The 25,112-nt window shown below is 42.1% G+C and overlaps 1 protein-coding gene across 3 annotated transcripts in view; it reads right to left on the bottom strand.

Annotated features, from left to right (window-relative positions):
- Positions 1-25,112, bottom strand: part of BBOF1 (basal body orientation factor 1) — a 46,551-nt gene that overhangs the window by 11,564 nt on the left and 9,875 nt on the right. For all 3 annotated transcript variants that reach the window (XM_007987249.3, XM_007987248.3, XM_073011144.1), the window contains exons 3-8: positions 24,568-24,633; positions 20,013-20,156; positions 13,556-13,636; positions 8,141-8,211; positions 6,249-6,393; positions 4,112-4,605 (exon numbers count right to left, since the gene is read on the bottom strand). In XM_007987249.3, the coding sequence (XP_007985440.2) occupies positions 4,112-4,605; positions 6,249-6,393; positions 8,141-8,211; positions 13,556-13,636; positions 20,013-20,156; positions 24,568-24,633 (1,001 nt within the window). The remainder of the gene's footprint in view (positions 1-4,111; positions 4,606-6,248; positions 6,394-8,140; positions 8,212-13,555; positions 13,637-20,012; positions 20,157-24,567; positions 24,634-25,112) is intronic.

Genomic DNA, 25,112 nt, shown 5'->3' with positions numbered 1-25,112 from the left:
AAAAAGTTGTTTAGTCTCTACTAAAAATACAAAAATTAGCTGGGTGTAGTGATGGGCGCCTGTAGTCCCAGCTACTTGGGAAGCTGAGGCAGGAGAATTGCTTGAACCCCAGAGGCAGAGGTTGCAGTGAGCCGAGATCACATCACTGCGCTGCAGCCTGGCGACAGAGCGAGATTCCGTCTCAAAATAATAATAATAATAATAATAATAATAATAATAATAATAATAAAAGCTAACATGTAGAGTACTGATATTGTAAAAAATATTTTTGTGGCCAGGCGTGGTGGCTCACACCTGTAATCCCACCACTTTGGGAGGCCAAGGCAGGCAGATCACGAGGTCAGGAGATCGAGACTATCCTGGCTGACACGGTGAAACCCCGTCTCTACTAAAAATACAAAAATTAGCCAGGTATAGTGGCACACGCCTGTAATCCCAGCTACTCAGGAGGCTGAGGCAGGAGAATTGCTTGAACCCTTGAGTCAGAGGTTACAGTGAGCCAAGATCACCACTGTACTCCAGCCTGGCAACAGAGCAAGACTCCGTCTCAAAAAAATTAATTAATTAATTAATTAAATTTAAAAGTCTAGGTGCCATCTTATGATTACCATATACTTCATTTTTTAAAAAATTTATGGCCGTGCGCAGTGGCTCAAGCCTGTAATCCCAGCACTTTGGGAGGCCGAGACGGGCAGATCACAAGGTCAGGAGATCAAGACCATCCTGGCTAACACGGTGAAACCCCATCTCTACTAAAAAATACAAAAAAAAACTAGCCGGGCAAGGTGGCGGGCGCCTGTAGTCCCAGCTACTCAGGAGGCTGAGGCAGGAGAATGGCGGAAACCCGGGAGGCGGAGCTTGCAGTGAACCAAGATCCAGCCACTGTACTCCAATCTGGGCGACAGAGCGAGACTCCGTCTTAAAAAAAAAAAAAAGCCGGGCGCGGTGGCTCAAGCCTGTAATCCCAGCACTTTGGGAGGCCGAGATGGGTGGATCACAAGGTCAGGAGATCGAGACCATCCTGGCTAACACGGTGAAACCCCATCTCTACTAAAAATACAAAAAAATTAGCCGGGCGTGGTGGCAGGCGCCTGTAGTCCCAGCTACTTGGGAGGCTGAGCCAGGAGAATGGCGTGAACCCAGGAGGCAGAGCTTGCAGTGAGCCGAGATAGTGCCACTGCACTCCAGCCTGGGCGACAGAGCAAGACTCCGCCTCAAAAAAAAAAAAAAAAAAAAAGTATTCATTATTATTATTATTTTTTTTTTTGAGACAAGGTCTCACTCTGTTGCCAGGCTGGAGTGCAGTGGTATCATTATGGCTCACTGCAGCCATGGCTCACTGCAGCCTTGAACTCCTGGGCTCAAGCATTCCTCCCACCTCAGCCTCCCAAGTAGATGGGACTACAGACACACACCATCATGCCAGGCTACTTTTTGTTTTGTTTTTTTGTAGAGGTGGGGTCTCACTGTGTTGCCCAGGCTGGTCTTTAACTGCTGGACTCAAATGATCCTCTTGCCTCAGCCTCCCAAAGTGCTGGAATTACAGGCTTGAGCCACCACACCCAGCCGATTACCATGTACTTCAACTGTCATTTTCCAATCTACCGTTTAAATAGATGATGTAATTTTTTTTTTTTTTTTGAGACAGAGTCTTGCTTTGCCGCCCAGGCTGGAGTACAATGGCACAATCTTGGCTCACTGCAACCTCTGCCGCCCGGGTTCAAGTGATTCTCCTGCCTCAGCTTTCTGAGTAGCTGGGATTACAGGTGTGTGCCACCACGCCTGGCTAATTTTTGTATTTTTAGTAGAGACGGGGTTTCAGCATCTTGGTCAGGCTGATCTTGAATTCCTGACCTCGTGATGCACCTGCCTTGGTCTCCCAAAGTGCTGGGATTACAGATGTGAGCCACTGCGCCCGGCCCAATGATGTAATATTTTAACCACCATTTCTGCCCTGCTGATAGAGGCAATAGGACACTAAGGCTAAAGTGTTAAGGTGGTCAGTAGCAAAAATGTCACATAGAACACAGAATAGGAAGAGTCCAGTTACTGCAGTAACAATATAGACAATCATTTAACTTCCTCTGAAAATGTATAACACTTAGCATTCCATAAATAAAAGGGTATAAAGAAAACTGCCTTATATATGGTAGGGACTCAACTTACTTGATGTATTAAATAAAAAAGAGAGGAAAAAAAGAGAAATTACAGCAAATCTCTTGGTAACAGTAGTAGTATTACAGATTTCTGAATATGACAAGAAGTAAATTATAGTTTGGGCATTTTGAAGAAGAATCTTATCTATCAGAGACTACTGAGCATGTTCAGCCTTCTCAACAGCCATGTAATTCAAAACAACCTATAAAATTAGTCCTTTAAAAATAATTTAAAGCAAAAAACACATGCGGAAGATGTTAGGCTGGGCATGGTGGCTTGTGCCTGTAATCCCAGCACTTTGTGAGGCCACGGCAGGAGGATCACTTGAGCCCAGGAGTTCCAGGCTGCAGTCCTTTTAAGTTTCTTGAGTTAGAGCCTTTGAAGAATCTAATTGCACTGGAATATAAAATAATTTTATTTCAGAATAACCTCAAAATGGACTATAATTTAATCCATGGTTTATAGGGGGGAGACTGCTCTAAGAAACAAAAATGCTGACAGGAAACAAAGTTAATCATTATGTAATATATAGTCTGCAACTGTCTCAAACATTCTGTTACCTTTATCATAGTGGCAGATCTCTGAAATTTTAGAAAATTTTGGGGGACTTTTGGTTAATACAATGATGGGGGCACTACTGATCGTCCTCCAATCCATGGGACAGTTCTCTATAACAAAGAATTGTTACAAATAATTGTTTTGGTTTTTTGTTTGTTTTTTGAAACAGGGTCTCACTCTCTCGCCCAGGCTAGAGTGCAGTGATGCGATCTTGGCTCACTGCAACCTCTGCCTCCTGGGTTCAAGCGATTCTTGTGCCTACTGAGTAGCTGGGACTACAGGCCCCCACCACCACGCCCAGATAATTTTTGGTTTTTGTTTTGTTTTGTTTTGTTCTTTTAAGACAGTGTTTTGCTCTTGTCACCCAGGCTGGAGTGCAATGGCATGACCTTGGCTCATTGCAACTTCCACCTCCTAGATTGAAGCGATTCTCCTGCCTCAGCCTCCCAAGGAGCTAGGATTACAGGCATGTGCTACCACACCCAGCTAATTTTTGTATTTTTAGTAGAGACAGGGTTTCACCATGTTGGCCAGGCTGGTCTCAAACTCCTGACTTCAGGTGATCCACCCTCCTCGGCCTCCCAAAGTGCTGGGATTACAGGCGTGAGCCACCACGCCCAGCCTAATTTTTGTATTTTTAATGGGACAGGGTTTCACCATGTTGGCCAGGCTGGTCTTGAACTCCTGGCCTCAAGTGATCCATCTGACTTGGCTTCCCAAAGTGCTGGGATTACAGGTGTGAGCCACCATGCCTGGCCTACAAAAAATTGTTATATTAATTTTTTAAATTATATGGTTGGATAGATATTATTACCTATGAATTTCATCTCAGGATAGTAAAGAAAATAGTATAAAATATTTCTGAAAGTATGCTTATCAAAAATGTTTAACTTGGCTGGGTGCAGTGGCTCACGCCTATAATTCCATCACTTTGAGAGGCTGAGGCAGGAGGATCACTTGAGGCCAGGAGTTTAAGACCAGTCTGGGCAACATAGTGGGACCCCGCCTTAAAAAAAAAAAAAAAAAAAAAATTTCACCTGAATCTAATCAGGCTTTTATAACAAATTTCCAATTTACGGGAAACAAAGGAACAAGTGAAAAGATATATAATGACCTTATATATCTTAAATAAAAAACAACCTATGGCACAAATAGTCTCCTTAATAAGACTTCTATCACGAGACAGAGGGGAATGTACTAAGAATACATCCAAAGCCCCACATGCTATGCTAAGCCTAGAGATTACAAAGATGAATAAGTCAGTTCCTGTCCTCAAGTAACCTACTGAGAAATCTATTCAATACTTGAATATTATAAAACTAAACTTTTCAGACTTCCTATTTCTGTAAAGGACACAAAAATAGCAGCAAAAAAGATAATAAAGTATTGCTAGTACCATTTTTCGGCCTCCAGAAGATCCTGATTCACACTATTGGTGCTGTGCTCTCTGCCATCAAATGTTCTGATTTTGGGATATTCTGTTCTTCCTGCACATGCTGCTCTCATTTTTAAATTGAAAGCAGCTTGTGCTATCTGCTTATAATGCTTCCTGCTAATTAGGATCTGTTGCTTCACTTGGTGTAGAGCATCTAAAAAGAATCTTTCCACTTCTGTTCTCTCATCCAGTATGTTCTTGGCCAGCTTCTTCACACGATTCATTTCCCTGTCCTTCATCTGAAGAAGGTGCTGCAGCTTGTCAATTTCTACCTGACCCGCTTGGTTCTCTATCATTGCGTGTTGCTGCAGTTTTAAAACTTCATTCTCAAACTCTTTGGTCATGTAACCCAGAGCAGTCTCCAAGTTTAGTACCTTCTTCTGAAGGGTTTGGATTTGTGATCTCTGCTGGACAAGTTGCATAATCTTTTCCTTAATCAACAGATCATTGATCTCCTAAAAACAGAAAGAGAGGTGATTTTTTTTTTTTTGAGATGGAGTCTTGCTCTGTCGCCCAGGCTGGAGTGCAGTGGCACGATCTCAGCTCACTGCAACCTCCATCTCCTGGGTTCAAGCAATTCTTCTACCTCAGGCTCCTGAGTAGCTGGGATTACAGGTGCCCACCACCACACCCAGCTAATTTTTGCCTTCTTAGTAGAGACAGGGTTTCACCATGTTTGCCAGGCTGGTCTCGAATTCCTGACCTCAGGCTATCCGCCTGCCTTGGCTAGGATAACAGGCATGAGCCACTGTGCCCAGCCGATTTTTTTTTTTTTTTTTTAAATCATTCCAGAACTTAGGAAGTTCCTCACTAATTTCCATTACTTCATGAGATTTGAGTTTTATGTCAGGCTGAGGTGATATTTTGGTATTTTACGTAGAGAGTAACAAACATCCTAGGATCCTTGTCGGGACTTGGGAAGGCAATCTACTAATTGTGAATTTTGCTAATTAAGAAACTTTCTCGCAGCCATAAAAAAAGAATGAAGGGCTGAGCATGGTGGCTCATGCCTGTAGTCCTGGAGCTTTGGAAGGCCAAGGTGGATAGATCACCTGAGGTCAGGAGTTCGAGATCAGCCTGGCCAACATAGCAAAACCCTGTCTCTACTAAAAAATACAAAAATTAGCTCGCCATGGTGGTGCATGCCTGTAGTACCAGCTACTCAGGAGGCTGAGTCAGGAGAATCACTTGAACCCAGGAGGTAGACGTTGCAGTGAGCCAAGATCATCTCTCTCTCTCTCTGTGTGTTTCTCTCTCTCTCTCTCTCTATATATATATACACACACACACACATATATGTAAACTATACAGTAAAACATTAATAACTATATTGGAAACTGTGGCATATCCTTGTTGCTTATACCAATATCTATTTTCCCTTTCCCTTTCCTCCTTAGTAGTAAAACCCCAACTTCATTCAGAAAGGCAGTTAAGTCCATCTGAAAATTCCCAGTCTCCCTTGAAGTTCAGCATAGCCATTTTCTAGTCAATGATATGTAAATAGAAATGTGTGTAGGACTTCCAGAAAGACCTCTTAAAGGAAAGGCACACTTTTTTCTTTTTTTCTTCCTTCCTGCTATTTAAAGGAATGGTTAGAGCTCCAGCAGCCCCCACTGGGCTGTGAGGTAAGTTTGAGGATGTAAGCCAAGTGTTGCAGAGCAGAGTTAAGGAAGCTGAGTGTCTATTAACTTTGTGGCACTACCATTCCTGCTAAGGATTGCTTACCTCCAGGACTCCTTTAGGTAAAAGAATAAAAGTGTGGTGATGCCACTGATGTCAGGACTGTTACAGCTAAATGTATTCCTAAGTGACTCAGGGACCAACTCTAGGCAAAGAAAAATGAATATTCTAAGGTAGTAGAGGATAAGGGTCTTATTTATGTTTCTGATCTATTCTTTATAAAGTTGAGTCTCATGCTTCTTATAAGCATTATAAGATTGAGTATTTAACCTTTACAGATAAAAAAAGCACATCATCCAGACAGATGAAAAATGGTCTCACTGTCCTTATATATCATTATTACACTCAATTTTTGGTATTTATCAACCCAATCCTTAAATAAAGAAAAAAAGGACACCAAGTCTAAATGAGAGGGAACCTTTTGATGTAAAAGTAAAGCATGACTCTCTTGCAACTTCTGGGAGTTTTTTTGTAGAGCGTCAGCTTCCTTCAGGTGATATGCCAGGGCTTTCTGGAGATAAACATTCTCTTTAAAAACATTTCTTCCAGCATCGTTCAATTGCCTGAAATAGATATAAGATCTCAAAACACAGGTCTAACTTTTAGATATTGCCAAAATAGCAAAATGATTGCTTTACCACCTGCACCCCCCAATATTAGCAATAGTGACCACCACTTATTTAGCTTATGGTGGGTACTCAATAGTTAGGTGGGAATCTTGTAATTTAAGTTCTTGCCCAATAAAAAAGTGAAAACGGCTGAATGCAGTGGCTCACATCTATAATCCCAGCACTTTGGGAGGTTGAGATGGGAGGATCACTTGAGTCTAGGAATTTGAGACCAGCCTAGGCAACACAGTGAGACCCAATCTCTAAGAAAATCTAAAAAATTAGCCAGACATAGTGGTTTGCACCTGCAGTCTGTCGCAGCTACTTAGGTAGCTGAGGAAGGAGAACCACCTGAGCCCAAGAAGTCAAGGCTACAGCAGAGAGCCATGACTGCACCAGTGACAGAACAAAACCCTGTCTCAAAAATAAATAAATCAATAAAGTGAAAAAGGATGGGTTACTTCTAGTCCAAGGCAGTTAAGAGCAGATATGAGTCTCCAATGCTCTTTCCTGTCCACATGACTGGACATGAAAAACTCAAACATGGCAGAAGTGCAAGAAGGAAGCAGTGAGGTTCCTGAATTATCTCTGGAGGAGAGCTGCCAGACCCACATAGGATTGTTCCATGAACAAGAAATAAACCATTAAGACTTGAGGGTTAGATATACTTCCACTAATATACCTCATGACAGCCCTGGTTTTATTATCTATTTATTTTTATAAACTCAGATTACTGGGAGAAGTAAATTAGCCCTACTTTTAGATGAAGAAATTTAACTTCAAGAAAGTTAAGAAATGTGGCCTGGCGCAGTGGCTCACATCTGTAATCCCAACACTTGGGGGAGGCCAAGGCGGGTACATTGCTCAAGCCCAGGAGTTCAAGACCAGCCCGGGCAACATGGCAAAACCCAGTCTCTACAAAAAATACAAAAATTAGCTGGGCGTGGTGGCACATGCCTGTAGTCCCAGCTACTCTGGAGGCTGACATGGGAGGATCACTTGAGCCCAGGAGGTGGAGGATGCAGTGAACCACAATCGCGCCAATGTACTCCAGCCTGGGTGACAGAGCCAGACCCTGTCTCAAAAACAAAGAAACAAACAAAAAGGTAAGAAATCTTCCTAAGGTTAGTTAGCATACATGTTGAGAACCAAAGTCAAATTCAGGCTGGGCACACTGGCTCATGCCTGTAATCCCAATACTTTGGAAGGCCGAGGTGGGTGAATCACTTGAGGTCAGGAGTTCAAGACCAGCCTGGCCAAGATGGTGAAACCCTGTCTCTACTAAAAATACAACAATTAGCTGGGTGTGGTGGCAGGTGCCTGTAATCCCAGCTACTCAGGAGGCTGAGACATGAGAATCGCCTGAACTTGGGAGGCAGAGGTTGCAGTGAGCCAAGATCATGCTGCTGCACTCCAGTCTGGGTGACAGAGTGAGACTCCATCTCAAAAATATAAATTAAATAAATAAATAAATAAGTTCAAAGCCCAGGTTCTTTCCACCACACCTTGCTGCCACAGAAAGAGTGGAGGAGAAAGGGGTAGGAGTACATGAAGAGAAACAAACAGTGAGGGACAGTAGACCAGAAAATTTGAAGCAAGTAAGCCAGAACAGAAGGGGGAAGACAAGAAGGTAAGAAGAAAACAGACCAGCAAAGAGGCAAGAGAGGCTATCAGAGTCAGAAAGGAGGCAGCAGTCTCTTACACAACAGCCTCATGGTGGGCTCTGTCTGCCAGCATTATTATCTTCTTTTCAGCCTCTTGTTCTAGTCGGTGCTAAAAAAGAAAATGGGCTGCTTAAATAGTTATGCCTCTAACAACAAATTTTACTCATCAAAAAGTATTTTAGAATGTCAAATAAAAAACTCCTAGCCCCATGACCTGAAAGAAGAACTCCCAAGCACTGGTGGAGGAGCCAACAAAGAGGACAGTGTACACACAGGAACCTTAGGGTACTGCCCCATTTCCCCACTTAAGCAAGCAATATGACATATAAGTAGGGGAGAAAAATCACTTCCATATTGGAAAGCAGAGCCAGGAGGAATTTCTGCTAAATGCACTGAAATGAGAGTTATTCATTTATTCATTCAGGAATGGAAGCCCTCAGGACTAGGCTGTTCTCAGTACCTCTCCATCTACTCCACCCTAATCTTGATTTCTTTTTTACTTGGTGTAGAAAATAAAAATTAGAAGTGCTTGGTCAGTCTACAAAACACTATGAGCATTGGCCGGGCACGGTGGCTCACGTCTGTAATCCCAACACTTTGGGAGGCCGAGGCGGGTGGATCACCTGAGGTCAGGAGTTCAAGACCAGTCTGACCAACATGAAGAAACCTCATCTCTACTAAATATACAAAATTACCCGGGTGTGGTGGCACATGCCTGTAATCCCAGCTACTCGGTAGGCCGAGGCAGGAGAATCACTTGACCCCGGAGGGCAGAGGTTGCGATGAGCTGAGATCGCGCCATTGCACTCCAGCCTGGGCAACAAGAGTGAAACTCCATCTCAAGAAAATAAATAAATAAATAAATAAATAATAAAAGAATGCTATGTGCACTAATAATTACCAGATTGTTTTAGATACTGAAATTCTGTGGTGAACAAAACAGACAAGGTCCCTGATCTCATGAAGCTTATATTCTAGGGTGAAATCTAAACAATAAGCAATAATTATCATATTTTGAGCATTTACTATGTGCCAGGAACAGTTCTAAGAACATTACATGTATCATTTATCTGTCACAGCAACCCTGTAATATAGATACTACTATTATGCCCAAAAGCAGGGACTAAGGAAACAGAAAAAGAAAGGTTGGCCAGGCGTGCTGGCTCATGTTTGTAATCCTAGCACTTTGGGAGGCCAAGGTGGGATGACTGGAGCTCAGGAGTTAGAACCCAGCTCTAGGACTCCCCATCTCTGGGAGTCTCCCTCTGTTGCCCAGGCTGGAGTACAATGGCGTGATCTCGGCTCACTGCAACCTCTGCCTCCTGGGTTCGATTGATTCTTTCACCTCACCCTCCTGCGTACCTGGGATTACAGGCACCTACCACCATGCCCAGCTAATATTTGTATTTTTGTAGAGACAGAGTTTCAGCATGTTGGCCAGGCTGGTCTTAAACTCCTGACCTCAGGTGATCCACCTGCCTCAGCCTCCCAAAGTGCTGGGATTACAGGCGTGAGCTACCATGCCCAGCCAAAAAACAATTTTTTAAAATTAGGCATGGTGGTGTGTACCTGTGGTCCTGCTACTCGGAAGACTGAGACAGGAGGATTGTATGAGACTGGGAGGTGGAGGCTGCAGTGAGCCATGATTGTGCCACTGCACTCCAGCCTGGGTGACTCTGTCTTAAAAAAAAAAAAAGAGAGAAGAGGTTGGTGACTTGCCCAAAGTCACAAAGCTAGTAAGTGGCAGAGCAGGGATTTATATGCAGGCAATCTGATGCTATACAGTCCCCTAACAAGTAAACAAATAAAAATAATTTATAGACTGTGATAAATGCTATCAATAAAATAAATGGGGTAATAAGGTAGATAGTAACTAGAGGAGGTCATTTTATTATTTATTTATTCTTATTTTTGAGACACAGTCTCACTCTGTCACCCAGGCTGGAGTGCAGTGGCACGATCTCGGCTCACTGCAACATCTGTCTTCCGAGTTCAGGCGATTCTCATGTCTCAGCCTCTGGAGTACCTGGGACTACAGGCGTGCACCACCATGCCCAGCTAATTTTTGTATTTTTAGTAGAGAAAGGGTTTCACTATGTTGACCAGGCTGGTCACAAACTCCTGTCCTCAAGTGATCCACCAGCCTTGGCCTCCCAAAGTGCTAGGATTGTAGGCGTGAGCCACTGTGCCCAGCCTCATTTTAGACTAGAATTTAGGAAATCTCTCTCTAAAGAAATGATATTTGAGCTGTAAATAAGAATGATCCAGAGCTGGAGGAACAGCATTCCAGAAAGAGGGACTAGCAATATAAAAATATGGATGTAGAGGCCAGGAGTGGTGGCTCATGCCTATAATCCTACACTTTGGGAGGCCGAAGCGGGCAGGTCACCTGAGGTCACGAGTTCGAGACCAGCCTGGCCAACATGGTGAAAACCCGTCTCTACTAAAAATACAAAAATTAGCTACTCAGGAGGCTGAGGCAGGAGAATCAATTGAACCCAGTAGGCAGAGGTTGCAGTGAGTCGAGATCATGCCACTCCACTCCAGCCGGGGTGACAGTGAGACTCTGTCTTAAAATATGTGTGTGTGTGTGTGTGTGTGTGTGTGTGTAGGACAGGGCTTTGTGATTCAAAGAACAGAAAGAAATAAATGGGAAAATCAAACAAACACCAATGACCTGGGAAATCCTTTATATGGCCGGTTGGGGCATGCTGAGGTATGAAGTAAGTGAACAGGCCTATTGGAAAGCCCAATGCCATGAAGCAGCAGCACCAGGGCTCAAACCAGCACAGGAGAATTATCCACAAAGTTTACACCTAACATGGGAAGGTAGACCCTACTGTGATGTGAACATTCATTCCCATCCTTCTTTTTCCTTCCCAGCTTCCACTAGTGGCGAGGAAAACAAAACATTCACTTTCCCAGTAGTGTGTGTGTGTGTATGTGTGTATGTATGTATGAGAGAGAGAGAAACAGAAAGAGAGAGAGAGAGAGAGAGAGAACAGGGCCTTGCTCTGTCATCCAGGCTGGAATACAGTGACACAATCATGGATAATTGCAGCCCCGAATTACTGGGCTCAAGCAATCCTCGAGCCTCAGTCTCCACAGTAGGTGGAACGACAGTGTGTGCCACCCAGCATTCTTTATAACATGGTTCTGGTCAGTGATATGTAAGATGAAATGTGCTGGCAGCTTCTGGGAAAGTTGTTATGGCTTCCAGATAAAAGGGACAGACACAGCTGGAGTATCCCTTCTTGTCTTGAACACAAAGCTTCAAACTGCAGTAACTGTCTTGTAACCATGAAGGAAAGGTCAGCAGCCATCTGCTCTCATATATAAAAATCATGTTTACATAAGCACTGTTACTTAGGTATTCTGTAAACTGATCAACTCTTTCTAACCTTTACTTTCTACACCAAGTAGAAAAGAGATCAAGATTAGGGTGGAATAGGCTCCTGAGAACAGCCTATTCCTGAGGGCTTCCATTCCTGACAGTGCCAGGGAGGGTCTCAGAGGGAAAGCACCAGGGTGCTGCTCTTGCCCCATTTCTTCCTGGTTATTCTATACACAAACTGGAAACCTAGAGCCACTTTCTTTTTTTTTTTTTTTTTTTTTTGAGACGGAGTCTTGCTCTGTAGCCCGGACTGGAGTGCAGTGACCGGATCTCGGCTCACTGCAAGCTCCGCCTCCCGGGTTTACGCCATTCTCCTGCCTCAGCCTCCGGAGTAGCTGGGACTACAGGCGCCCGCCACCTCGCCCGGCTAGTTTTTTGTATTTTTAGTAGAGACGGGGTTTCACCGTGTTAGCCAGGATGGTCTCGATCTCCTGACCTCGTGATCCGCCCGTCTCGGCCTCCCAAAGTGCTGGGATTACAGGCTTGAGCCACCGCGCCCGGCCCTAGAGCCACTTTCTATAGCAATTCCTTTTATCTAAACGCCATAGGAGCAGGGCATGGTGGCTCATGCCTGTAATCCCAACACTTTGGGAGGTCAAGGTGGAAGGACTGCTGGAGCCTGCGAGTTCGAGACCAGCAACACAGTGAGACCCCATTTCAGTTTGTTGTTGTTGTTGTTGTTGTTGTTATTTGAGACAGTCTCGCTTTATCACCCAGGATGGAGTGCAGTGGAGTAGTCTTGGTTCACTGCAACCACTGCCTCCGGGGTTCAAGCAATTCTCCTGCCTCAGCCTCCTGAGTAGCTGGGATTACAGGTGCACACCACCATGCCTGGCTAATTTTTGTATTTTTAGTAGAGATGAGGTTTCACCATGTTGGCTAGGCTGGTCTCAAACTCCTGGCCTCAAGTGATCCACCCACCCTGGCCTCCCAGCAAGACCTCATTTCTACAAAAAATAAAAATTATCTAGGTGTGATGATACATGCCTGTAGCCCCAACTACTTAGGAGGCTGAGGTAGGAGGATTGCTTGAATCCAGGAGATGGAGGTCAAGGCTGCAGTGAGCTGTGATTGCGCCACTGCACTCCAGCCTGGGTGACAGAACAAGACCCTGTCTCAAACAAACAAACAAACAAGTAACCAAACAAAACCTCATTTGCCCCACCCTCAAGTGCCTACATTCCTACCAATTTCTGAAAGAATCTGTTTAATTCTTCCCCAAGAATAAAAAATTAAAGAAAAGATTAAAGAACAACCATGAGTCCTCTGAAAGGATTCTGTAGAAGTGTCCCAATGTACTTCCCACAATTTGGAGAGTTAACTTCAGAAACACAGAAAAAGTTGGAAGCTGTGTTGTGCTAAGGAACTTTTTTTTTTTTTTTTTTTTTTTTTTTGAGAAGGAGTCTTGCTCTACCACCCAGGATAGAGTGCAGTGGTGCAATCTCGCCTCACTGCAACCTCTGCCTCCTAAGTTCAAGCAATTCTCCTGCCTCAGCCTCCTGAGTAGCTGGGACTACAGGCATGTGCCACCACACCTGGCTAATTTTTGTATTTTTGTAGAGATAGGATCAGGCTGGTCTCAAACTCCTGACCTCAGATGATCCACCTACCTCGGCCTCCCAAAATGCTGGGATTACAGGCATGAACCACTGTGACCAGCCTAAGCAACATTTTTTATTAGCGTCTTTACCTCAGCTTGACTAAGGAAACATCTTTGCACACATATGAGAGTGACTTCTCCACTCCCATCTTCCCTATATAATGGAGTACATTCCCTATATAATGGAGTCTTACCAGGGGAGTATCAAGCTGAGGGAGACATGTCCCAAAGCCTTCAGAAGAGGACAAGAATTTCTGAATGGGAATGAAAACAAGGACTAGGTATTGAGATTTCTAGAGGGTTTTATTTTCCCTGATTTTATTGTGCTATAATTTAGTAACAATCTTTTAATCTTATATTAAGATACCAAATGGAAGGTTGATGTTTCAGAATGCATGTAAATATACTTATGTTGCTCTAGTAAACAAAACATTTTAAATTAACCCTAATAATCTGTACCTTTTCTTCAAAAAATCTGCTTTCCAGTCTTCTAAGAGTCTCCTGATGTATCCGCTCTGTGTTTCTTAAATTCTCCTTCAGCTAAAATTAAAATAACAAACAAAAATGGTCAATAGAAAATAGGGTTCATTGGGCATATACTCAGAAATTATCAATAAGGAAACGTTTTCTGTTATACATTACCTCTTAATCCTGAACACACAGAAAAAAATCTGTGTTCCTGCCTCTGAGTACCAAATTTCCCTCAATCTTCTACAGATTGATAACATTAGTACAGTAGTCCCCCTTATGTGCAGTTTCACTTTTTGCAGTTTCAGATAACTGCAGTCAACGATGGTTCAAAAATATTAGGAGGCTGAGCACAGTGGCTCACACCTGTAATCCTAGCACTTTGGGAGGCTAAGGTGGGCAGATTGCTTGAAGAAGTTTGAGACCAGACTGGGCAACATGGCTAAACCCTGTCTACAAAAAATACAAAAATTAGCTGAATGTGGTGGTGCACACCTATAGTTCCAGCTACTCCAGAACTGAGGCTGAGGTGGGAGAATCATTTGGGCCCAGGAGGCAGAGACTGCAGTGAGCCCAGATTGCTCCAACCTGGGCAACAGAGCGAGATTAGTCTTAAAAAAAAAAAAAAAAAGATGTTTTGGAAGAGAGAGAGAGAGACAACATTAACAAGACTTTCAAAATTAGTATCAACATACAAGTTTATAAAAATATCTACTATCCCATGGTATGTGGAGATGGATTTTTCATCTACCATTAGACTCCCTCAAAAATCTATAAATTAATAAAGCTTTCAAAAGATAAGTAGGCAGCACACATCACAAACCTTTAAAAGTTCATGTTCATTAAACCATAAATTCTACTAAGAAGTTATCCTAAAAACTAAAGATATAGGCTGGGTACAGTGGCTCACACCTGCAATCTCAGCACTTTGGGAGGCCGAGGCAGAGGATCACCTGAGGTCAGGAGTTCAAGACCAGTCTGACCAACATGGTGAAACCCCCGTCTCTACTAAATACAAAAAAAAAACTAGCCGGGCGTGGTGCCACATGCCTGTAATCCCAGCTACTTGGGAGGCTGAGGCAGAAGAATTGCTTGAACCCACGAGGCAGAAGTTGCAGTGAGCCAATTGTGCCACTGCACTCCAACCTGGGCAATAAAAGTGAAACTCCGTCTCAAAAAAACAAAAACAAAACTAAAGATATAGAAAAAGATTTCATTCCTTAGATGATCCCCACAGTTTATAATAGTGAAAATTAGGAAAAAGTCCAAATGTCCAACAGCAAGCAACCAATCAATAAATTAAGATGTATCTACCCAATGGAATTCCATGCATCTATTGAAAAAATTTTGTAGAAAATGTTTAATGGCATTGAAAAATGTTCACAATATATAAAGTGAAAAATCAGATTAACAATTTATATCATGACTTCACTTTTATAAAAATAACACATAGTTATTTTTAGATGTTTCTACAGCAGAGGAAAAAAAACTATACAATGGTTACATGGTGTAATGATAAGGGATGGAGTATTTTTATTTTCTAATTTTATCAGCCAAACTAAATTTGCTGTAATGAGTATTATCATTTTGTCAAAAGAAGATTAAAACTATTTTAAAAATAATAACTGCAATCTAACAACATATGCAATATATGCTTCTTCTGTTAATCAGGTATATGGAAATCATTTTTTAATTTTTCATTTCTTTCTTTTTTTTTCCTTTTTTTGGAGACAGGATCTGGCTCTGTTGCCCAGGCTGGAGTGCAGTGATTTTTTTGTAGAGATGGCGTTTTGCCACGTGGCCTAGGCTGGTCTTGAACTCCTGGGCTCAAGTGTTCTTCCCACCTTAGCCTCTGAAAGTGCTGTTATTACAGGCATGAGCCACTGTGCCCAGCCAGAAATAATTTTTTCTTTAAAACATATCTTGAATACCTTTTGAGAATCTCAATTTAACAGTTCTCTTTGTAATTTGTATAATGAATTCTATATATGCAGTATAATTAATTTTCTTCCCTAATGTATACCTCCTAATTAAAAATTCATGGGCCTTCACACCTGCCACAATTCTGCTACATTTGGGATTCCACAGAACCACCTTATTTTTTCCCATAATCCAATATCTTTTGAATTTTAAGTCTTCCTCAGCGGCCCACTTTGAAAGGTCTGAAATCTGTTTCTCCACTAGGTGGCAACACTGTTCTAAAAAAAATTATATCATGGCCTACTTGAATATGCACAACTAGTTCTTAATTCATTTTGATTCAGAATGTATACCTGTACATAGGCTATTTTAAGAGTTTGTGAAAAGTTAATTATGTTGATTCAATCTACAGCATTTTCATATAAAACATAACTTGTATTCCTTCCAGAAAAGTTGACATTCCTTCATTTATGTTTTTAACAAAAGACCCACTCAGCATTTAACGAAGATTGATTCAACATTACTGTGTATCTTGTATTTCAATGAATACAAAGGACAACACTATTCATGCCTTAAATGAGTGCAATCTATTAGGGGAGATAAGATAAATGATAAATAAATGTAATATCAAGACAATATCTTTAGGTACATAAAAAGACAAGATAAAAAAGACAGAATGGGGCTAAGTGGTATAAAACAGATAGAAAATGCTATGGAAACACACAGAAAAGAAAATTATTACTTTTTTTTTTTTGAAATGGAGTTTTGCTCTTGTTGCCCAGGCTGGAGTGCAATGGTGCGATCTCAGCTCACTGCAACCTCTGCCTCCCAGGTTCAAGCAATTCTCCTGCCTCATCCTCCCAAGTAGCTGGGATTACAGGCATGTGCCATACCAGGCCTAGCTAATTTTGTATTTTTAGTAGAGACAGGGTTTCTCCATGTTGGTCAGGCTGGTCTCGAACTCCAGACCTCAGGTGATCCACCTGCCTCAGCCTCCCAAAGTGCTGGGATTACAGGCATCAGCCACCACACCTGGCCGAAAATTATTACTTTGAAACAGGACTCTAGGGGAAGGCTTCATGGAGAACATGAATTTGAGCTGAGACTTTGAAAGACAGGTGGCTGGGCATGGTGGCTTATGCCTATAAGCCTAGCACTTTGGGAGGCCCAGGCAGGCAGACTGTTTGAGCCCAGGAGTTTGAGACCAGCCTCGGCAAGAGCGAAACCCCATCTCAAAAAAAAAAAAAAAAAAAAAAAATTAGCCAGGTGTGGTGGTACATGCCTGTAGTACTAGCTGCTGAGGAGTCTGAAATAAGAGGATCACTTGAGCCCAGGGAAGTACAGGCTGCAGTCAGCCATGACTGCACCACTGCACTCCAACCTGGGTGACAGAGCGAGACTCTGTCTCAAGAAAAAAAAGGAAACAAAAAAAGAGGCCAGGTGTGGTGGCTCATGCCTGTAATCCCAGCACTTTGGGAGGCCGAGGCAGGGAGATAATGAGGTCAGGAGATCGAGACCATCCTGGCCAACCTGTACTAAAAAATACAAAAAATTAGCCAGGTGTAGTGGCACGTGCCTGTAGTCCCAGCTACTCGGAAGGCTGAGGCAGGAGAATCACTTGAACCTGGGAGGCAGAGGTTGCAGTGAGCTGAGATTGCACCACTGCACTCCAGCCTGGGCAACAGAGTGAAACTCTGTCTCAAAAAAAAAAAAAAAAAAAGAAAAGAAAAAGATAGATAATATTTTAATGGGCAAAGACCTACCAGGAATACATTCCAGATAAAAACAGTGTGAACAATGTAACAAAGAGACAAGATTTCAGGGATTAATGAATACCCATTTTGGGTGAATTAAAGGAAGTATGGAGGTGGGTGGGTGATGTAGTAAAAGGAGATAATAATGTTCCCAGACAGGTACAGGGTCTTGACTTTAACATTAAGGTGTGTGGACAATATTCTGTTTACAATGGAGGAACACGAAAGACAGCTCTTTTTTATTTTATTTTTTTATTTTTATTTGAGACAGAGTCTCACTCTGTTACCCAGGCTGGAGTGCAGTGGTGTGATCTTGGCTCACTGTAACCTCCGCCTCCCAGGTTCAAGCAATTCTCCTGCCTCAGCCTCTGGAGAGCTGGGACTACAGGTACATGCCACCATGCCCAACTAATTTTTCTATTTTTTAGTAGAGACAGGGTTTCACCATGTTGGACAGGCTGGTCTCAAATCTCAGATGATCCACCTGCCTCGGCCTCCCAAAGTGCTAGGATTACAGGTGTGAGCCACTGTGCCCCACCTAAAGACAACTCTTGAAGGACATGATAAGAACTGTGATATTTTAGGCCAGGTACGGTGGCTCATGCCCGTAACCCCAGCACTTTGGGAGGCCGAGGCAGGCGGATCACCTGAGGCCAGGAGTTCTTGACCAGCCCAGCCAACATGGAGAAACCTTCTCTCTACTAAAAATACAAAAAGTTAGCTTAGCACGGTGACATGCACCTACAGTCCCTGTTACTTGGGAGGCTGAGCACCAAAATCGCTTGAACCCAGTGGGTGGAGGTTGCAGTGAGCCGAGATCGCGCCACTGCACTCTAGCATGGGCGACACAGCAAGACTCCATCTCAAAAAAAAAAAAAAAAAAAAAAGGCCTGTGATAATTTTAAAAGTATTTCTGTAGCTGCGTATACACTGGACCGTAGTGGTATGGTAGTTTTAAAATATGTCTACAAGTTCTTTGGCACTCTTCCCTTCAAATAATGGAACCTAATTCCCCACTGCTAGGAATGTAGGCCAGACTTAAGGATTCACTTTTAACTATTAATAATAAAATATGGTAGAAGTAATGCTATGTGACTTTGAAGGCTAGGTCATGAAAAAGATAGCTTCTGTCTAGATCTTGCTCAGATTATGCACTCTGGGTGAAGTCATCCACCAAGTCATGAGAACACTCAACCAGTTTATAAAAGGGCCCATATGCGCTAAGCTAGTGGCTCACGCCTGTAATCCAAGCACTTTGGGAGGCCAAGGTGGCCAGATCACTTGAGGTCAGGAGTTCCTGACCAGCCTTACCAACACGGTGAAACCCTGACTCTACTAAAAAAAAAAACATATATATACAAAAATTAGCTGGGGGTGTTGGCGTACACCTGTAATCCCAGTTACTGGGGAGGCTGAGGCAGCGAGAATTGCTTGAACCCAGGAGGCAGAGGTTGCAGGGAGCTGAGATCGTGCCACTGCACTCCAGCCTGGGTGATGGAGTAAGACCCCGTGTCAAAAAAAAAAAAAAAAAGGCTCATAGGAGGAGAGCTCTCCCACTAATCACCAGCACCAACTTAACAGTCACTTGAGTGTGCCTCCTTGGAAGCAGATCCTCAAGCTCCAATCAAGCCTTAAGACAGATGACTGTAAGCTGTGCTATACTAAAGTATTTCCTCCAGAGAAATCAGCAAATGCTACAAATCAAGACCTTTTTTTTTTAACAGAGAGCTGCACACCAGTTTATATAATTTTTACCATGTGACATGCTATTTTATGCACTTTACATATATTAACTCATTTAATCCTATAACAATTCTATGAAATAGTAACTCTTATTTTATTTTACTTTATTTTGAGACATGGTTTCATTCTGTCACCCAGGCTGGAGTGCAGTAGTGCAATCACAGCACACTGCAGCCTCAATCTCCTGGGCTCAAGTGATCCTCCCACCTCAGCCTCCCAAGCCGCTGGAACTACAGGCATGAGCTACCATGCCTGGCTAATTTAAAAAAATTTTTTGTAGAGGTGGGATTTCACTATGTTGCCTAGGCTAGTCTTGAACTCCTGGCCTCAAGAGATTCTCCTACCTTGGCCTCCAAAGTGCTGGGATTACAGGCATAAGCCACTACGCCTGGCTGAGATACTAACTCTTACTATCCCATTTTACAGATAAGAAAACCAAGGTATAGAAAAGTTAAGTAACTTGCCTATAGTTACGAAGCTGATTTCAGCTACTTGTTCCTGGCACTCACCTGTGCCACTTATTGAATTATCAGTAATGTAATAAAACTATATTCCAAGCCAAGGAAAGTAAGAGAAAGAGCACAGCAAGGTAACATAAATTTTCTGAAAGTACTCAGTGTTTCTCACCCCACTGACCCCTACCATAGAGCCTTCTAAATTTCTCTAAAACTATCATTCATCAGCCTAAACATTTTTACTTAGAAGTCTGCTACTTTTTCCCTGAGGTTTTGTAAGAACTTGTAGTTTGTTTCTTACTGAAGTCAATCCATAGGGTTACCTGCTGATAAACACAGGAGGATGTCTTGGCTGAGATTTGGTGAGTTCCCAAAGAAATCAGTGCTTAGAAAAAGAGAAGTCTAAAGTCAAGACCTTTGGCATCCAGTCTGTCTTCTCCTTTTTCTCTCAAATAATTTCTAAAATGTCAAAGAGAATTCTTTGCTGTCTCACAGGAGTACATGTTTGTGAAGGCTTCTGTAGGCATTAAATAGTTAATTCTAATTTCCTTTTTGTAAAAAAGGAATGAAACTTACATCATCTAACTCTCTCTCCACTTGGATTTTTCTCCTCTGGAATTGTCTTACTGCTTTCAGCTCTGTGTGAATCATGCCAATTTCTTTGGCTTTTTGATGGAACTGTCCCTCTAGTTCATTGATTTGCCTGGTATACTTTTGTTCCTGTATTCAAAAAAGAGGTAAATGAGTTAGGAAAAAGAACAGAAGTCCCACAGAGTCATGTTTCATTTGAAGCCTTAAGCCATTTGCATATCTTCTTTGAAGAAATACCCCCATTTATTATTTTTTCTATTTGTATTTTATTATTATTATTTTTTTGAGATGGAGTCTGACTCTGTCGCCCAGGCTGGAGTGTAGTGGCGTGATCTTAGCTCACTGCAACCTCTGCCCTCCCAGGTTCAAGCAATTCTCCCTGCCTCAGCCTCCCGAGTAGCTGGGATTACAGCTGCCTGCCACCATGCCCAGCTAATTTTTGTATTTTTTAGTAGAGATAGGGTTTCACCATGTTGGTCAGGCTGGTCTTGAACTCCTGACCTCAGGTGATCCACCCGCCTTGGCCTCCCAAAGTACTGAGATTACAGGCATGAGCCACCATGCCCAGCCCCCCTTTTATTTTTGCATAAAGTTTTCATTTCTGTAAAAAGATACCATTTGTGTTGAATAAGAAAAAATTTTTGAAAAGTTTCTATATAAGCTGATTGTATAGAAAGGAAAAAATGCAGATGTTTATTAAAAAGGGATATGAGAAGAGTAAATACGTCTTTTATCTCTAATATAAATAACATCCCAAACTAGTTAAAATTAATTAGCTAGGAGTCAAAGGGAGAGTGGTAAATATCCCTAATAAATAAAGAGAAAGGGAGGAGGAAGGAGGAGGATGAGGAAGGAGGAGGAGGGAGAAAAGGGGAAAGAGACATAAAAGAAGAGAGGAAGAGAAGGAGAAACAGGAGGAGGAGAGGGAAGAGAAAGTAAGAGGACAGAGAAAAGTAAGTGGGGAAGAAGGAAAGGCCAATAACAACAAACGAACAAAAGGTACTAAAATAAATGCAAATTGCCTTCCAATCTAGCTCCGAATAAGAGAAACGTAAATTGGGTTGGGTGCAGTGGCCCACGCCTATAATCCCAGCACTTTGGGAGGCCGAGGCAGGTGGATCACGAGGTCAGGAGTTCGAGACCAGCCTGGCCAACATTGTGAAATCCTACCTCTACTAAAAATACAAAAATTAGCCGGGTGTGATGGCAAGTGCCTATAATCCCAGCTACTCATGAGGCTGAGGCAGGAGAATCAATTGAACCTGGGAGATGGAGGTTGCAGCTGGGAGGTGGAAGTTGCAGTGAGCTGAGATTGTGCCATTGCACTCCAGCCTGGGTGACAGAGCAAGACTCCGTCTCAAAAAAAGAAAAAAAAAAAAAGAGAAATGTAAATTGAAATGACACTGAAATACCATTTCTCACCTATCACATTGCAAAAATCAAGTTTGAAGCCAGGCACAGTAGCTCACACATGTAATTCCAGCACTTTGGGAGGTCAAGGTGGGTAGATCACTTTAGGTCAGGAGTTCAAGACCAGCCTGGCCAACATGGTGAAACCCTGTCTCTACTAAAAATACAAAAATTAGCCAGATGTGATGGCGGGTGCCTGTAATCCCAGCCAGTGGGGAGGCAGAGGCAGGAGAATCACTTGAACCTGGGAGGCGGAGGTTGCAGTGAGCCGAGATCGCGTCACTGCACTCCAGCCTGGGAGACAAGAGTGAGACTCTATCTCAAAAAAAAAAAAAAAAAAAAAATCAACTTTGACAAAAGACTCTGTTGGTAAAGCTGTGAGGAAACAGGCAATCTCATGCATGGCTAATGGTATTATAGAACAGTACAGTATCTATAAAGGGAAATTTGGCAATATCTAGAATAATTATATACTTTTCTTTGGTCTAGCAATACCTCTTACAGGAATCTATCCCAACGATATAATGGCCAAAATGTGAAAAGATATATGCATGAAGCTCTTTACTGGCACATTCATTGTAATAGAAAAAGACTGGAAACAATCCAACTACCCATCAAAAAGGGACTGCTATGAGCTGTATGTGTATACCCAAAAAATCCTATGTTGAAGCCCTAATCCCCAATGTGATGGTATTTGGAGGTGTGACCTTTGGGAGGTAGTTAGGTTTAGATGAGATCATGAGGGTGGAGCCTCCATGATGGGACTAGTGAAGAAAGAGATGAAGAAACCAGAGCTTTCTCTCTGACAAAAGTAAGGATCTAGCAGGAAGTGGCCACCTGTGAACCAGAAGAAGGGACTCCACCAAGAACTCAACCATGCTAGCACCCTGACCTTCTAGCCTCCAGAATGATGAGAAATAAATGTTTGTTGTTTGAGCACCTCAGTCTATGGTATTCTGTCATAATAGCCTGAACTAAGACAGGGATCATTTGAATAAACTATGATACATCCACATAATAATCATCACACAGCTATAAAAGGGAATGATGCCAGGCGTGGTGGCCTACACCTGTAATTCCAACACTTTGGGAGGCCAAGCTGGGATGATCGCTTGAGGCCAGGAGTTCAAGATCAGCCTGGGTAATACAGTGAGATCCCATCTCTACAAAAAATACAAAATTTAGCTAGGTGTAGTGGTACTCGCCTATAGTTCCAGCTACTCTGGAGGCTGGGGTGGGAGGACCCCTTGAGCCCAGTAGTTTGAGGTTACAGTGAGCTATGATTATGCCACTGCACTCCAGCTTGGGCAACAGAGGGAGATCCTGTCTCAAAAAAAAAAAAAGAAAAAAAAAAAAACAAAAAAGGGAATGTCTCTACATACTGCTATGGAGTGATCAATGATGCATACTGTTAAATAAAAAAAGCAGGTGCAGGTCTATGTATATTGCATGCTACCTTTTATCTAAGAAAGATTTTATATATAATCTATATATATAATCTCCTTATATATAATCTCTCTATATATATATGTTTATGACTTTTTTTAGCTTTTCTGATAAGGAAACAATTTCTTTAGCAACTTTTTTTAAAAGAGAGGATAAAACACAAAGAAATAAAATGGTTTTCTACAGGGAGAGGGAGAAGATAGTGTGGAAAAGACATGGATAGGAGTTGGATTTCTCAGCACTTTGGGAGGCTGAGGCGGGCGGATCAAGAGGTCAGGAGATCGAGACCATCCTGGCTAACACAGTGAAACCCCATCTCTACTAAAAATACAAAAAACTAGCCAGGCATGGTGGCAGGTGCCTGTAGTCCCAGCTACTCGGGAGGCTGAGGCAGGAAAATGGAGTGAACCCGATAGGCAGAGCTTGCAGTGAGCAGAGATTGCGCCACTGCACTCCAGCCTGAGTGACGTGAGACTTCATCTAAAAAAAAAGGAAAAAAAAAAAAGAAGTTGGATTTCTCAGCATATAACTTGTTTTACAGACTTTGGAACCATGTAAATATTTTACATAATTTTATAGGCAAAACTAATTTTTTAAAAAGCAACCTCTAAGTCAGGTGTGGTGGTATATGCCTGTAGTCTCAGCTACTCAGGAGGTTGAGGCAAGGAGAACTGCTTGAGGTCAGAAGTTGAAGACCAGCCTGGGCAATATAGCAAAACTCCCATCTCTAAAAAAATTAAATAAATACAGTAAAATGAAAAAAAAAAAAAAAGCAACCTCTAAAAATCAAAAGCAAAATGTGTTGTTGAGTTGGTGGAATAACCTCATAGAAAAGAATTTCAAATGGTTCTTAAACCTTGCAATTTTATCATAGATCCTTATTGGTATATATCCTAAGGGAGAAAAATGCCCCCCAAAATCTTAAACTGTTTTCAGTAATTTATTTTTGGTGGTAATATTAGTATTCTGAGATTGATATATTGGGGTTTAAGCAACTAGGTAATTATATTGGTATCAGTAAGAAGAAGGACTTTTGTCAAGGGATAAAGGAGACACAGATAAAGTTAAGTAAAAATTCTGTATTCCTGCATCTAAACTGAAAGTACCAGTATGGAGTTATGATCTCTTTTAATATTTAAAAAAACTTACATTGCCTAGCTCCATGCACTGAAAAGTACTAGAAACAATAACAAATTCAGTATCAGGAAGCAATCTTAATATTATATGTTTTTTTACAATAGCTTTTTTTTTTTTTTTTTTTAATGAAGTTTCACTCTTCTCACCCAGGCTGGAGTGCAATGGCGTGACCTCAGCTCACTGCAACCTCTGCCTCCGGGGTTCAAGCGATTCTCCTGTCTCAGCCTCCCAAGTAGCTGGGATTATAAGCGTGCACCACCATGCCTGGCTAATTTTTTATTTTTAGTAGAGATAGGGTTTCATCACGTTGGCCAGGCTGATCTCGATTTCATCATGTTGGCCAGGCCTTGGCGTCCCAAAGTGTTGAGATTACAGGCATGAGTCATCATGCCCAGCCTTGTTTTTGAATTTCTATACAATCAAGCTTTAAGGTCATTAGGCTGCCCAGAGAACTTACTCACTCACTGTCATTGGGTCTTAAATGCCTAAGCTTGCCAGAAACCTGACCATCCAGTAAGTGGAGTATTAGTACACATAGATAACTCACCAATTTATCCTTCTCCTCTTGGGCTTTTTCCTTTGTTTCATTTAATTGCTGTTTCAGTTTTTCAATCTGTGGAAAATCAAAATACAAGGTCGGGAAGATAGAGAAACTGCTCTATGTCTACCTTTATTAAGTGGACTAGTTTCACACAATACTAAAACCAATATGGCAAAAAAAGGTGAGTGAGGCGGAAAGAGAAGAAGAGGGGACAGAAAATTTCCCATACCTTCAACCTGCTATTGCCAGTTTCTAAAACCTGGCTATCATCAGAAGTACCTGGGCAACTTTTTTTTTTGTTTTTGTGGTTAAAAATAAAAGCAACATCAAATTTACCATCTTAACCATTTTAAACATATAGCTCAGTAGTGTTAAGTATATTCACGTTGTTGTGCAACAAATCTCTAGATCTTTTCATCTTACAAAACTAAAACTATACCCAATAAATCCTAATTTCCCCTTACCTCTCCCCAGCACTTGGCAACCATCCTCTACTTTCTGTTTCTATAATTTTGACTACTTTGGATACTTCATGAGTGGAATCATACATT

This window comes from Chlorocebus sabaeus, chromosome 24, assembly GCF_047675955.1.
Source record: "Chlorocebus sabaeus isolate Y175 chromosome 24, mChlSab1.0.hap1, whole genome shotgun sequence".
Classification (NCBI taxonomy): domain Eukaryota; kingdom Metazoa; phylum Chordata; class Mammalia; order Primates; family Cercopithecidae; genus Chlorocebus; species Chlorocebus sabaeus.
This window is presented reverse-complemented; position numbering and strand designations above follow the sequence as displayed.